General features: G+C 36.1%; 2 protein-coding genes across 9 annotated transcripts in view; one reads left to right on the top strand and one right to left on the bottom strand.

Moving 5' to 3' along the window:
- tjp1b (tight junction protein 1b) overlaps window positions 1–9,449 on the top strand; it is a 47,015-nt gene extending 37,566 nt beyond the window's left edge. For 3 of the 8 annotated variants that reach the window (XM_088006207.1, XM_088006204.1, XM_088006208.1), the window contains 5 exons: window positions 554–690; window positions 1,425–1,896; window positions 2,603–2,820; window positions 4,105–4,209; window positions 7,770–9,449. In XM_088006207.1, the coding sequence (XP_087862333.1) occupies window positions 554–690; window positions 1,425–1,896; window positions 2,603–2,820; window positions 4,105–4,209; window positions 7,770–7,864 (1,027 nt within the window). In that variant the 3' untranslated portion in view covers window positions 7,865–9,449. Of the gene's footprint in view, window positions 1–553; window positions 691–1,424; window positions 1,897–2,602; window positions 2,821–4,104; window positions 4,249–7,769 lie in introns of all 8 variants that reach the window. The other 5 variants (XM_088006203.1, XM_088006206.1, XM_014989638.2 and 2 more) reach the window with 2 other exon arrangements.
- A 939-nt stretch (window positions 9,450–10,388) lies between these two features.
- On the bottom strand, window positions 10,389–13,669 carry LOC148158644 (long-chain fatty acid transport protein 2-like). Its single transcript, XM_088006209.1, has 4 exons — window positions 13,457–13,669; window positions 13,282–13,379; window positions 12,283–12,413; window positions 10,389–10,778 (listed from the first exon to the last, which is right to left on the bottom strand). The coding sequence occupies exons 1-4, from the start codon at window positions 13,552–13,554 to the stop codon at window positions 10,602–10,604; spliced, it is 504 nt and encodes a 167-aa protein (XP_087862335.1). The 5' UTR covers window positions 13,555–13,669; the 3' UTR covers window positions 10,389–10,601.
- Between the last annotated feature and the right edge of the window lie 2,075 nt (window positions 13,670–15,744).

Here is a 15,744-nt window from a genome sequence, read left to right as displayed (position 1 = left end):
AGAAACTTTTCTTATTTCAGGTCAGTTACAATTACTAAAATTATTTATTTTTGTTAAATACCAGAAAATGTAAAGAGAACATTTTTTAAGAATATTTTTTTGTAACTTTGTTTCTTGTCTTTAAGCATTTAATTTGAGCAGGGAGGTAATTTACCTTTGATTGTTTCAGTGTTATCAATATTTATTATTCCTAATGACTCAGTGACTGCTTGATCATCTTATTACTTACACTTTAAACAACTGAACAGAAATTAGCAAATTGTTTTGTTAACTTAGTTTTGTTCTCAGACCAGTCAGAAACAAAACATAATTTTCTTTCATTTGCAAAATGCAGAAAACCATCAGATCATATCAATTGTAGTAATAAACTATACCATAAAATAATTAATTGAAAATGTCTTTTTTTGGTCATTTCTATTGATTTTTTTGTTATCTCCAGTCTATGGAGCTGGAATAGTTTGAAAACTTTCCTTGAATTTTACTGCAGGAAACGCTGATATGAGCCCTGCAGTCGCATTGATTGTTGTTTTATTTACTGTGTTATGTTTTAAAGAGTTGAGTCTGTGGAGAAGGTGAGCCCAGTGGAGAAACGATACGAAGCTTTGGCCCAGATCAGTCCCTCCGCTCAGTACGGACCCCCAGCTCCAGCCATCCCACCCAACACCTTGTCCAAACTCAGCCCTGCTGATGGTAAGTTGTAGAAATAATCCCTAAAAAAACCCAAATAATCACATCTCCCAGATTGTGTCTTTGCACTTTAAATCATAATTATTATGCCTCTAAAATATGTTTCTTTACATTTAAAAATCGTTAAAATGATTTCCTGCCTGAATACTTCAAACAAGGAAAATCTTTGTGTCTGATCCTCATTGAAGTGATTTAAATTTTGACCAAACCCAGTGGAAAATTGACACAACCATTCTTGAATTCTGAATCGTTAAAACGTTCCTTTAAATATGGACTAAAAACCCACCTGGTTACCTTTGAACCATTATAAATGAAACATTGACCAACATATTTTATGTGGAAAAATGTTTACTGGTTTTCTCAATCGTTGACTGTTCTTTGACTTTGTATTTTTGTGTTTTTATGACTTTGAAATGCCTTGTTGCTGAAATGTGCTGCACAAATAAATAAAATTTATTTTAAATGTATATGTATATATATATATATATATATATATATATATATATATATATATATATATATATATATGTGTATAACTTTAGCTGAATGCTGCTTTAAACATGTTAGTTCAGCAAATTATGCTTTTTGAGGCTGCATACTCCAGACTTCTAAATTATTTGACGATTATTTCAATAATGGATCAATCGGATTATTCGTTTTAGTCCTAGTTTTAAACTGAAGGTATGTAAGAAGGAAGGAAGGTATGTAAAGATTTTATCTCTTTTCTTCCTTTCCAGCCAACTCCATCCCTGAGCCACTGAGCTCCCCGAATCCTAAACCCGACCTGGCAGCTCTCAGGCCGACTAGCAGGGACGAATCCACGCCAGGCGGCTACCTGCCACCCAGAGGCCTCCCCGACAAAGTCCCCGTCAACGGCACCGACGCGCCGCCGCCGAAAACCCTGGGCGCTCCGCCTTCGACCAGCTACAACCGCTACGTCCCCAAGCCTTACACCAGCGCGGCCCGGCCCTTCGAGCGCAAGTTCGACAGCCCAAAGTTCAACCACAACCTGCTGCCGAACGACACGCAGGTGAAAACGGACCTCCTCAGCAAGCCGGGGGTGGTGAGCAACGCCTCAGTGAAACCTCAGCTGTCGCCGCAGCCCCTCGACCACGACAGCGGCCTGGACACTTTCACACGCACCATGGACAACAGGCCCAAATACCAGCACAATAACATCAACGCCATTCCCAAGGCCGTCCCTGTAAGGTGAGGCATCAGAGCGCAGTGAGCGGCAGAAAGAGACGCCGCACTCAGCGCGTCTCCATTTTTCACTTCTGATACCGACATGAGGATTAGCATCAACCGATACAATACGATACAAAAGAACGGTGCTGAATTAACTCAAAACATTTCATTTTTAAAACACAGACATAAACTAGAACATTTGCATTTCCTGTGAAAATGCAGTGAATATTTTTAGTGAAATTATAAAAATCCCTCCCAGACCGTATTAGAAATCGGTGCAGTGCATACAAAGCTAAATTCAAAGGTCACAACAGTTTACAAGCTAAAACTAGCTAAAGATTGCATATAGGTTATGTTGACATAACCCGGGCAGAGTGAAAAAATCCATGTAAAAGCTAAAACTAGGTAAAAACCTGAAGCTAGCTAAAATTTAAATCATAGCATCAAGGCTAACACCAGAATGGTGGCTACAACAAACAAGCTACATGCAGAACGTAAAAAACAACTTTAGAGCTCGACTTGTGGATCTATTGGTTTGCACTTTGTCATTTTCAGTTTTTATGATGTAAAGCACCTTGAACCGCCTTGCTGCTGAAATGTGATACACAAATAAACCTTGATGGATTGATGTTGTCCGTTTAGTAACGGAAACTCAGCTGCTTTTCCCTGGAGGTTTGCTCTGCCTCCCTCTCTGACTGATGATCCCTTACGAACTTGTCCGCCTCAGCCCCAGCGCCTTGGACGACGATGATGAGGACGAAGGGCACACAGTGGTCGCCACCGCCCGCGGCATCTTCAACAGCAACGGAGGGGTCCTGAGCTCCATCGAGACGGGCGTCAGCATCATCATCCCCCAGGGCGCCATCCCCGAGAGCGTGGAGCAGGAGATTTACTTCAAGGTGTGCCGGGACAACAGCATCCTGCCGCCCCTCGACAAGGAGAAAGGTCAGCGCTCGGATCCTCCCTGCCCCGATTATGTCAGAGAATGACTTACAGCCTCCAAGAAAATCCTTGGAAGACAAAGTGCTCCCGATAGTAATTAGAGGACCCTTTTTAAATGTCAAGTTTAGTTCTGCTACTTTGGCTAGATTTTAAATGGAAAAAAAACATAAAAGGTTGTTTAGGCCTGAGCTTCTGCTGCTATATTAAGGGACCGACTATGTGAAATTGGCATTTTGAACATTTTTGTATCTCCATTTGGGTTTCTGCTGCTTCTAAAAACAACCCAAGCTTGAATTATTTCGGTAATAAGTTGATGTGTTTTGGTGTCTAGAAAATTAGCCACTTCAAAAATCTCCTGATTGTTGAATCAGATTCAACAGGCAGGACGCCGATACCTGGCAACCCCGGCAGAGTTCCAACCCCGTTACCTAGCAACCCCGGCAGGGTTCCAGCCACGTTACCTAGCAACCCCGGCAGGGTTCCAGCCACGTTACCCCCTTACTTTTTAGGAATTATGTTCTTAAAGTAGCTAATTATATCTTGGTGAAAAGTTAAATGTAAGTTAGTTTTGTGTTTGTGTACTAAGATATTTGCATTAGACCAAAAGTACTTGGTATGATTTTGCAGTATTTACAATGGCTGCTGGAAAAGTTTTGATGTTGACTCACCATCCAGAAACCACTTGTTGGATTCTTGTTGGTTATGCAGGAGGCTCCACTTCTGCTTTTCAGAGATGCATAGTTGTATAATTGCTTTTTTGTTTGCAGCCATTTTTGCGTGCGAGTGTAAACGTTGCGTTGGGAGGCGTGGCCATCCGCAGCTTATTTGGATTTAAGCTGCGGATTTAAGCTGTGACAGGAGGCCCTGAAACATCTCAATCTGATTATCTAAGGATGATTTTGTGCAAACAATGTAAAAATCATGTTTTATATCGTCTATAGACCTTTCCTGTTCAAGGAAGCACGACAGAAGCATCCTGTTAATCGGGTCGTTTTCAAGATTGTTGGAAGGAGTAAATCAGGATGAAAATCTTTCCCTGTGAAGTACCATAAGATGATTGTTTGGACTGCAATTTTTTTAAATTTTTTTAGCTATTGGCCTGATCCATAGATGATTTAAAACTTCCTTAGTGTCGTGTTCATTTATCAAGCCGTCCAGTCAGTTGACCTTTAGTTTTGCCCCCAGACTCTTCGGTATGCTTCACTAGTTAAAGGCTAATCTGTTTCCACTGCTAAATTCCTCTCTGCTTAGTTGATGGAATTTAAATCCTGTCGTGTTTCTGTGCAGGAGAAACGCTGCTAAGTCCGCTGGTGATGTGTGGCCCTCACGGACTCAAGTTCCTGAAGCCGGTGGAGCTGCGCTTACCTCACTGTGCGTCTATGACCCCTGATGGTTGGTCTTTTGCTCTAAAATCCTCCGACTCCTCGTCGGGTATGCTGTCCTCTCTCTCTCTGTCCTTTTGGGGTCTGTGGGCTGGCTTTGATCAAACATGGAGATCCAGAAATGATAATCTGGACTCTTTAGCTTTCCTTATGCCCCTTATTTAATTTTTATAAATCTAATCTGTGTAGAAAATTCAGAAAAATTAATCTGTGAATAATAGGACTGGGCGATAAATCGATTTGAACAATTAAAATTCTTCGGTTTTTGAAGATTACATTTTTGGAAAATCTGTATTTTTGTCACAACTGGGCTTCCATAGTTCAGAGTGACATCAGAGCCGCCATCTTGATTGACTAGCTTGTTTTTTGACTTTGAATTCAGGTCGACGCTGCAACGAAATATTAAGTCCAGGCTTATTTAATTATACAGTCGTAGTAATCAGATTTAAAAAATCCTACGACAATGAAGTCAAAATAATGTGAGAATAAACTCATATTACCAGAATAAAGTTGAAATATTAGGAGAATTAAGGAGTAATTTTACAAAAAGCCCAACAAAAAAATAGCAAAAAAATTAAAATGAGGGATCTTGAACATCTTGAGAAGTTATACTTTATCGGTTTTACAGATAAAGTTATTTCATGTTTTAACATCAGCTTCGAATTATTATCAGTAGCAAATATTTAAATAATGATGCAAACAAATCTAAGTCTGTCTAAGAACCGCATAAACTGAGCTGGTCTTGATAACCCAGTAGAAAACTTTTCTCCTAATTTTAAGATGTTCTGGTAAAATTGTGTCTATATTCTGAATATATTGTCATTATTAAATAAAAATTCCCATAGCCTGGACCTAATGCAGCATCGTTTAACTCAGAGAACGGACCATAAAAAATATATTTTATGTTTGTAATTTATTTTTTTATTAAAAGCAAGTGACAGAAAAACAATTAAAATTGGATGTGGTCTGAAAAAATCTGAATTCATTTTTAAGCCGTATTGCCCAGCCCTGATGAAAACAGAAATTAATAATCTGCTGTGGGTGAATCAGCGCTTCCACGTATTCTGATCTCCTTTCTTTTTGTTTGTTTATGTCAAATATATACTTGTACATTTTTACACGCTTTATCAAATAAACATTAAAAAAGTGTTCATTAAGAAACTTAATTAAATGTAAAACAAATGTATTTATCCCAAAAGGAAATTAAAGCCGTTGTGGGTGGTGATGCTGTGGGCATAAAAGATCTCCAGTAGCAGTCAGTTTTGCAACAAACCTGAAGAAGCCTCTGACTGAAGGCTGTCATGAGATGCGAGCAGCTCGGTTTCTGGGCAGCAGAGACGATAAATTTCAAAGCAGCATGTCGAGAATGAATGAGACCACCACTGCTAATCTGCCTCGTTTGCTTTTGCCACTTCCTTCATTTCTGTCTGGCCGTTTCATTAGAGAGCGCTACGATTGATGGTTTGTACTTTTAACTCCTCTGGGATCATTTGAGCTGTTGAGATGTTAATCAGCCGCACCGTGTTGTAAAGACAATCCCCCGTTTCCGTGGTTACGGAGTCAGATGTTGTGTCAGTAGTTGGTATGAAGAAAAACAAACAAATCACAACTCAATGCTGATGCCTCTCTTCAGTACGATCGCCAAACCTTTCTTCAGTCTAATATCTTAACTGCTTGGTGGCAAAAGCAACATGTTTTTATTTGCACATTAATTGTGCACGACTTTTAAGGAAAACTTGATTATGTCACATTTAGAGAAGTTCCTCTTGACCACATAACCCACCAGCATAACTCTACTTACGTTTGAAAACTGACCTTGAAAATCCTTGAAAAGTGCTTGAATTTCACAGTGGGAAACATTTACAAACTCCTGATTTTTGGAAACTTTTTTTTGTGTTGAAAGTTTTTGGAAACTGTCTTGGCACCAGATTTGGTCCCAGATTACAATTCTCCCCCGGCCATGTTTCATAAACGTGTTGATCAGCGTCATTCGGTCCAAACTCGTGTTTTTCATCGTTCTGCTGCGGCTCTGGAGCCGAGAACATCAGCATCGGCCCGACCCGATTACAGAGGTTTCCTTTGTGACGCCTCTGACAAAAACGCTGCTTATTCTCAGATCTTTGTTCAGTCTGAGGAAATTAACAGTCGCCTCGGATTTCTCTCCGTCTGCGGCTGAGTGTTCAAAACATCTTTACATTTTTTAGTCTGCTGAAGAAATCAGATTTTAATAAACCTGTTATCTGTAAAAAGACAATCACCCACTTTAGGGCTGAAATGATTAATCGCGATTAATCGATTATTCAATTTCTGAAAGAATAACATTTAGAGCAGAAATTAACCCAAAACTGAATAAAATTATAAACATTTTGCATTTAACTTTGTAAGCATATTCTACCCAAACTCAAATGGCAGTTTTAGCTTCACCCAGTTCAAAATCTGTAAAAAAATAAATAAAATTTAAGAACCTTTTGCTTTACAGTTATTAATCAGATCAGCCCTGCACTGATTTGATACGCGTTTTTTTGTTGGTGTTTTTTACTGCACGTGTTCAAGCAGCTAAAGGAATCCTATTTTATTGCATTTTAGACATTAAAATGTTTATTTTTATCATTTGTTTATCCACATATTTTAATGTATTTCCAATATTGTGGTTCAGTAAAAATAAATCTGGAAGTTTTATCGATTACTAAAATAATCATTAGTTGCAGTCCTCAAAATTTCTGATTTTTTTCGAGCTAATTTTTTACTTTCGAAGCTCAGAAATTTGCATGTTTTTTCCAAAAATTTCCTGAGAGAATCTCAAAGCTTCTAATTTTTTCTAGTAACTTTTTGACTTTTGAAACCCAAAAAATGTCCTGTTTTTTTTTCTCTCTAAACTTTCTGAGATTACCCTAAAAATTTCATATTTTCTTCTAGCAAATTTTCAACTTTTCAAAATCAGAAACTTCCAAGTTTTTTTTTTTCTAGAAAATGTTTGAGATTAATCAAAAAATTTCTGTTTTATCTGGAAAAATCTTGACTTTTGAAACTCAGAAAATGTCCAAGTTTTTATTAGATTAATCTAAAAATTTTAGTTCTTGGTAGAAAATTTTCAACTTTAGAAATTCAGAAAAATTTTAAGTTTTTTTTTTTCTTTTTTTTCTGAAAATCTCTTAGATTAACCTCAAAGTTTCAGGTTTTTTGACTTTCCAAACTCAGAAATTTCCAATTTTTTCCTTTAATCTAAAAATTTCTGAGTTTTTCTAAACAATTTCTGAGATTTAATTTCAAAATTTCTGGGATCTTTTGGTGGTGATTTCCTACCTTTTTTTCTACACACAATCCTTGTAATATGCCGTTGTACAGTTTTGACCTAAATGTCATTTAAAGGCAAAATGATTCAAAATGCAATCAAGGATTTGTTTCGTTTTGCATCATTTATCACATATTGTTATTTTAATGATATTTCATTACATCTTAAGCCAGATTTTATTTGATTATTACCCAAAGCAGCTTTACAAACTTTAAGGTTATCAGCATGAGTTTGTTTAATTTCTGCACCTCTGACTCCGGCTGTGTTTTTCCCTGCAGGTGATCCTAAAACCTGGCAGAACAAATCTCTCCCTGGAGATCCGAACTACCTGGTGGGTGCAAACTGTGTGTCTGTGCTCATTGACCACTTCTGAAGACGGCGACAGCTGGCCTGTTAACGAATGTGCTGAACGGTCGGGTATGAACTCCTTCCTCTCACGTTGTTTACTGTGCCCCAAAACTTTAAAAAGCAGAGAAACGCTCACACAAAGCGAGTCGGAGGAGGCCGGACTTTTGTTCATTTTCCTCTTTTTTTTTGTTTCTTTTTTTTTTTTTTGGTGCTTTCAAAGCTTGCAAAAAGAAAAAGTTATTTAATCTAAGGAACTGAAGTTGGAATGCATGACCATTGCTACAGGACTGGATAATCTCATTTTGACATTTTTAGCTCAAAGGTTGCAGTGATGCGACAAAGAAGAAGAAAAAAGATTTTGTGTGCTGTAAAGACGAGAAAGAGAAAAATCACACAAACAGCTAAATTTATATGAGCAAAACTTTTGTTTTTGCGAAGGATCTCCGAGGACTTCACGAAGGAAGACGTAGAAAAATAATGAATGAAAGTATTAAGCGTTAGCATCAGATTCCCCGTTTGTTTGGAAACGGAGCGCTCTCTGATTTAATCTGCTGTTTTATTTTTCTTTCTTTTGTTTTTGTTTTTTTTGTAGGGGGAAAAAAGAAGAAAAAGTTTTACCGTAGATAAATATACTGACTTGATTTTCCAGAAACTCCTGCTGTCTAGAGATCTATGCATGTGCTACGACTCAGGTCCAGAAGCCTGCTAACGACTAAGTTCAACACATGAAATCCCATCGTTACACTGCAAGCAGTGATGCCTTATCTGCATATTAACTTTTCAGTGAAAACCTTCAAAAACATCGGATCCTTGAGTTGTAACGATTATCCGCGCGGAGGGAAAAACAAAAAAAACCAACGTGTTTCTGCATTTCTCTTGGATTTAGCACACAGAATAATTGGGGCTGACGATTTAAAAAAAAAAAGTATGCTTTCTTTTACTGCTATGCATATGAAATCTGAGGAAATACACAAAGCTAGAAGATGTTTAAAAGACGTGGCTGTACATACTGCTAGCATATGGCCTTGGTTCTCTGTAAATGACCTTTTGTACATCTTTGTTATTTTGTATAAAAGAGAAAATGGTTTGTTTAAAAAAAAAAAAGAGGAAGAAGTGGTTACATTGGTTATGTTTATATTCTGGTTATACCCCTGAGCCTTGGAACTGACATACGCAGTAATAAGTCCAACTTTTCTACCAACATATACACACAGACAGATACACTACTTAAGGCATTTTTAACTGTCAGAAAACTTTTTATTCTTATTTACAAACTAGAGAAGTGCTTGGTTTAACTGATTTTAAAAAGATGTACTTGAGGGGGGCTGCTTTGAAGAGTGGTCCCTTCCTTTATTTGTGATACTGGATGCGGTATTGTGTGCCCTGAAATGTATTTTTGTACTAATAGACGATTTATTATGGCACATCAGTACTATTTTTCTTTTGATATAACACAGCTTCAAACCAACTCTAGTTTTATTTTCCCGTGTGGCCAACATTCTTTTTATTTATTTTGATTTTTATTTCTGTTCAGTTTTGGTTCTTTTTTCTTTGCAACACATTTCTAAGTATACCACTGTATTACTAAATAAATTCATTTATAAAGTAAAGAGTTGTTTTATTCTAATGTTTTTATGCACATCTCCAGGTTGTAGTTTATTTCAGTAATTACATTTAATAAGTGAAACTTTCTTATCAAAATTGTATTAAAATAAGGAATATTACAATTACAGCTCATTTTCCTTCCACTCAACTTTTTGCTCACATTCTATAAACTTTCCCTTACTGTATCTGGGTCACATTTCTGTCTTAAAAATTCTGTTTTTAGCTCTTCTATGAAATATTCAGATTTGTTCTTTTAAGCTCATCAGCTTTAATGAGTCCATAAAAAAAGTTTCACTTTTTGAATTTAATATTTATCTAACTTACTGAGATGACGTGTGAACGCCTGCAACATTTCCAAGTTGGAAGCATTTCTTTGTTTTAAATGACATGAATAGATCAAGAAACGATTTTTCATACTGAAAAACTTCATTTTAAACTCAAGACAGATTAATTCAACCTGTAAGGTTTGCTGTAAAGTTTATTTGGTATTTAAAGGGCCAGTATTATGTAAATGTAAAATTAACCTATTTTTTAGTTTTACTGTTATTCCCTCATCAACAACATACCTGGCGAGTTGCTGTGATTCTGTCGTGCATGTTTCCATGTTGAATCGCCATGGCAACCATTCAGCTCCTTCAGACTAGCCAGCAGCAATTAGCAAACAACCCTCAAAAAAACCCTCAAAGCATCATGCAGCCACCACCGTGCTTCAAATGAAGGAAGGATTAAGAAACAGAAGAAAGGAAAGATGAATAAATGGAAGGAATGAAAGAAGGATGAATAAATGTAGGGAAGGAAGGATAAATGGAAAGAAGGATGAATTAATGAATTGTTAATTCTGATCATTTTGGTCTCATTTAACTTCAGTGAGAATAAAAGGTGTATGTAAACTTCTGGATTCATCTGTATGAAAAGTTGCTGATTAAAAAAAAAACAAGCAGGAATATTTTATATCATTTATTTAAAAACTGATTTGAAGTCAGGATGATGAATTTAGAAAACCTCTAAAGCTGCAAACGCGTTAATAGAAAAGTCTCTTCAAACCAGAAGTGGTGCATCAGTTTCTCCCTGAGATTAGTCGATCGTTACACTCCACGCATGAGAAAACGTTACGTCTTCAATTAAAACACAAAGTTCACTTCAGAGTTCAGTTTCTGTTAGAGCTTCATTTTCCCTGCAGCGATGGCGCCGTGGATCTCCTCCGTCAGAGGGACGTACGTCTTCTGGTCCGGGTCCAGGAAGTAAAGCGGGTCGCTGATGAGCGCGGGGTTGAATCCGTCCTCCACCAGCTTCACCTTCTTCATCTTGAATGTCCCCGTCATCTCCAGGGACGGCTGCCAAAACAGGACAAACTTAGCCAAACTCCGAAAGAGCAACAACTTCATCGAACGGCTGGATCTAGAAGAAGCTAAGGGGTTCCATTCATGCCAAAAATAAGTAGAAATAACTTCTATTTATTTAGACCAACAACATAGATGTTGCTATCCATCTTTCATTGATGTCTATGGTCTTGATGTTTTATGGGTATATCTATGTTTCATATGTGTCAACACAAATGGAGCCCCATAAGAAGCAACTTCTTTGCAACCTCAATGTTTTATGGTAACTTCATTTTAGTGTGAAGAGACAAAATCAAATCAGGATCTAGGAAGAAAACGTGTTAACATCCACTGAAGTTGAGCTGCCAAACTAAAGAAAAAGTTGCTTTATAAATTCAGCCGAAGTCAAATAATTTTTTTTTTATCTCAAAATGTTCCCATAATTACAAAAGAGGATTAGAGGAACTATAAAAAAAAATAAGAATTCTGACTTTAATCTCAGAATTATGACTGATATTGTAATTCTGGCATTTTTTCTTAGAATTTCACATTTAACCTCAGAATTTTTTTTCTTGGAATTTTGACTTTAATCTCTCAATTTTTTCTTAAAACCCTGAAAAAATTCAAAATTCTAAGAAAAGTCATAATTCTGAAATTAGTCAGAATTCTAAGAAAAACAATTGAGAGATTAAATTCAAATTTGACTTTTTTTTTCTTAGAATTTTTTATTTAATCTCAGTATTTTAAGAAAAATGTCAAAATTCTGAGATTAAATTAAAAATTCTAAGAAAAAATTCAAAAATTCTGAGATCAGTCAAAATTCAAGAAAAAGTCAGAAATTTTGATTTAATCTAAAGATTTTTACTTTTTTCTTAGAATTCTGACTAATCTCAGTATTGTGTGACTTTTTTCTAGAATTTTTAATTTAATCTCAGAATTTTAATAAAAATTCTGAGCTTAAATTAAGAATTCTAAGGAAAAATGCTAGAATTCCGATATCAAAGTCATAATTCTGAGAAAAAAGTCAGTTCTTATTTTTTTCTAATTGATGTAATCCTCTTTCGTAATTATGAGATTAAATTCAAAATTCTAAGAAAAAGTCACAATCCTGCTTAAGTTCCACATTTACTTTTTTTCTTAGAATTTTGAATTCTCGGAATTTTGATCTCAGAAGAGTTGAAAAACCTAAATTATGAGATTAAAGTCCTAAAGGTACAACAAAGTCATACTATTACAAGAATAAAGTGGAAATAATCCAATAAAGTAATATGACTATTCTCATAATTTTACTTTTTTTCCATTGGCCCCTAATATTCCATCATATTATTTATTGTCATAAATTTATTTTAAAAAATTGACAGTATGATTGGAAGTGTTACATTTGCCATTTTCTCCACCGTTTGTTCCACAAGGACATCAATAAATATCAGTAAATTCAAATATACCATTAGATGCAGTTGCCATGCGGCTGAGTGATGCGAGTAAAGCGGCTGACCCGCTTCAGGTTTTTCATTTTTACCTGAATCCGTAGGAATCTGGGTCTTGCGTAGGCCGGCAGGTAGGAGACGACTTGCTTGTAGACGTCTGCGGAGTCGAAGGTTTCTCCTTCTTTCAAAGTGACGGCCGCCATGCCGATCCGACCCTCGTGACCTGATGGTTAGGAACAAGCAGGGGAGAGGAAACCATTTCAAGCCAGTAGTGACCCGTTAATCTTCCTCGGTGTATGGCCTACACAAAGCATGTTCGTTACATTTTTGTTCACAGTCATTCTTAGATAGGGCCTCTAGTTACTTTAAATCTAAATAAACTGGTGCTGGACACGCCTCCCAACTCAAGCTTGTGTGAAAATGACTGCAAACTGATGTGCAACTATACAACTGTACATCTTTGAAAAGCAGAACTGGAGCCTCCTGCACAACCAAAGAATTCAACAAGTGGTTTGTGAAACAACATTCCAGCAGCCATTGTGCAGCACATATAGTGGTAAAACCAGCTGGAGCTCAGCTTTGGTTGCTAGGTAACGGGCTGGGGTTGCTAGGTAACGGCGCAGTATGACTCAAGAAAACATCAACTTATTGCCAAAAAACGGCTGGGCTGTTTTTTGAAATACTTTCACTGCAAAAAAAACAAAATCTTACCAATGATTTTGTTCTGGTTTCTTCTGAGAATATATTAATATGCTTGAAATGAGACAAAACTAACTTCAAAGTAACTTTTCAGCAAGATATAGCTGAATATTGATTTAAAAAAATGTACTAGTTACACTGGAAAATTATTTTATTAAAATGACATTTTTCACGTGTTATATGTGAAATAATCTGCCAGTAAAACTACGGTAGTACTTTTTCAAGTCTAAGATATTTTCACTACAAACTAGACCAAAATCACTTGGTAAGAAGTGTTTTTACAGTGTATGTCGTTTTTAGAAGCGGTAGAGACACAAATGGAAGTACAAAAATGTTCAACATGCAAACTTTTCATAATAAGTCCCGTTTGGCGTAGTAAAGTATTTTTATACCTTCCACTTTAACGCCATAAACATTTGCTTCTAAGATGCAGGCAGCCAAAGTGAGGATGTCTGCCACCTCTGACGTGGCGACATTTTCACCTTTCCACCTGGAACAGAAACAATAAAAAGATGATGGCAGCGTCTCCGTTCGTCTCGGATAGATAACCTGTGAGCCTCCACTCACCTGAACGTGTCGCCCACTCGGTCCTGAAAATAAATAAACTTTTCGTGGTCGAACCGAAGCAGGTCGCCGGTGTTGAAGTACAGATCGCCTTTTTTCATGACGTCATAAAGTCTCTTCTTCTCTGTCTGCTGCTTGTTGCCGGCGTAGCCGACAAACGGAGACCGCCGAGTTATTTCTCCAACCAAAAGCCCAGTTTCACCTGAGCAAAATAAAAGACGGTAATAACAAATAAATGATGCTCATTTTAACAGCTTTAACAAGTAAAACTGAAAAGTCTGGCTATGGCTGGGCAATCAATCGATTATATTGATTAATCTAATTTTTGTTTTCTTTTGAAATAATACAGAATAAAATCGTAATATTAGGAGAATGAAGTAATTTTAGTGGAACTCCAACGCAATTAAAAAAATTAATTATTACAGTTTTTTTCCCTCAATTTTTTTGTTGTTGTAATTTTTAGATGTTCCTCTGGTAAAACTGCATCTTTATTCTGCTAATATCATGACTATATTCATCTAATAAAAACCAAAATTGTTGTAGTCACATTGCCCAGCCTTTAATCTGGATTAAGACCAACAAGGGGTGAAAAAAATTAGAATAAAGTTGGAAATAGTTTTTAAGTTATAATTCTGAGATTAAAATCAGAATCATTTTGAAAACACACTACAAACCATCTTTATAGTGAAACACTTTTGTGTAACTGTTTTTTCCCCCATCCATATCGCTTTCGGTTCCCCCTCTTCCCTGCAATGGCAGTGCGCCAGCGCACCCCACACTTTGGGAACCACTGGATTAAATATTTAAAACTAGGTTTTGAGGTTAAATCTTCTGCTAAAATGTTGCTCATTTGTCCTCACATTACAACCAGAAACTGTATTCCCTTGGGATTGTAAGTGACAGTGAAAGAACTTTTTAAAAACATCCTAAGTAAAATCCAGTTTATCAAACAAACATCATGAAGACGAAGAAACACAACAGAAAGGTTGGAAATCAAACACTGTTCAGATAAAAATAAAAGTAAAAACATAAAATCTATCAGTTTAGTTAAACTTTATTCATTACTCTCTTAGAACAGATGTGTTAAAAAAAACAACACAAAAATGTGTTATTACCTTTAATGCACATTTTATGTTCATTTTAACACACAATGTGTTACAATTTACACATTATAACACACTGTATGTGTTGAATATTTCAACACATTTTTGTGTTAATCTGTGTTTGTCAGGCAGAATTTACTCTGCTGACATCAGATTGTATAATTCCTTTCAATGACAGTTTCCAGTATTTATTTTTTTCAAAAATGGTTTTCAAAAAAAATTTTTTTAGTATTTATTAACAATTTTTACTTAATCTAAAAAACGCAATTATTATTACTATATTGTGGCAGGATTTAATGGCTTTTATAAATGATGCACTACAAAAATATTTGTGTACTGCATCTATATACTTATATTTCTATATCTCATAATATAGAAATATAAGTAGGTTTGTATATTTACTCATCTTCACAACTAATATGCATGATAAATTTAGATTTTTTTATATAATTTTGTTTGCTAAAAATAAATCTGGCAATTTTTTAACATTTACAATAAATAATTAGAAATTGCTATGAAAGTTTAGCTGATAACCTCACACTGGCTGATAAGCAAGTGGCAACATCAAGGCACCATAACTGGATGGGATTCAGCCACCAAATGAAGTTTTCTGATTGGACGAAGGTTTTCTCACCTTATGGATCCAGTTGACAAGCGAGACAAAGATGGAAGCCACATATGGAATAACCACTTTGGTATGTATATATCTTGTGTTCGTTTTAATAAATTGGTATCATGTTAGCTTTATGGGAATTTTATTGAATCACAAGTTGGACAAAGTATTATGGGTTTTTTTTTGTTCCTATGACAGGGTAGTACTCTGAAATCTTATGCTGGGTTTCATGTCAAAGCTAGCTAGCATATTATTATGGCAGAGAGAGATAGTGGGTTGCCTTTAAATTGAAAATGATTCTTATTTGTGTAGTTAAAGCAAAAATGGCCTTATTCAGTCGTTTAAATGTTATTTACACTTTATGTCCCATTACACGTTGGTGCATTTTTTCGTTCCAAGTTAAAGGTTGCTGTCTCTTTAAGAAATTCTAAAAGTAACGGTTGGAGCGGTTAACGGCTGTTAGTAGCCTGTGGTTTTCTGTGATCCGGTGGATCCGAGGGGGGAAAAAGCAGGAGTAATCATTTTATTCGCATCCAGGACAGTGGTAACCACTTTCCCTGTCGTTTCTTCGGGGT

Source organism: Poecilia mexicana, unplaced genomic scaffold (assembly GCF_051168715.1).
Source record: "Poecilia mexicana isolate PSO_F unplaced genomic scaffold, ASM5116871v1 scaffold_6, whole genome shotgun sequence".
Classification (NCBI taxonomy): Eukaryota; Metazoa; Chordata; class Actinopteri; order Cyprinodontiformes; family Poeciliidae; genus Poecilia; species Poecilia mexicana.
Note: the sequence above shows the minus strand (reverse complement) of the source record. Positions and strands in the feature narration are given on the sequence as shown.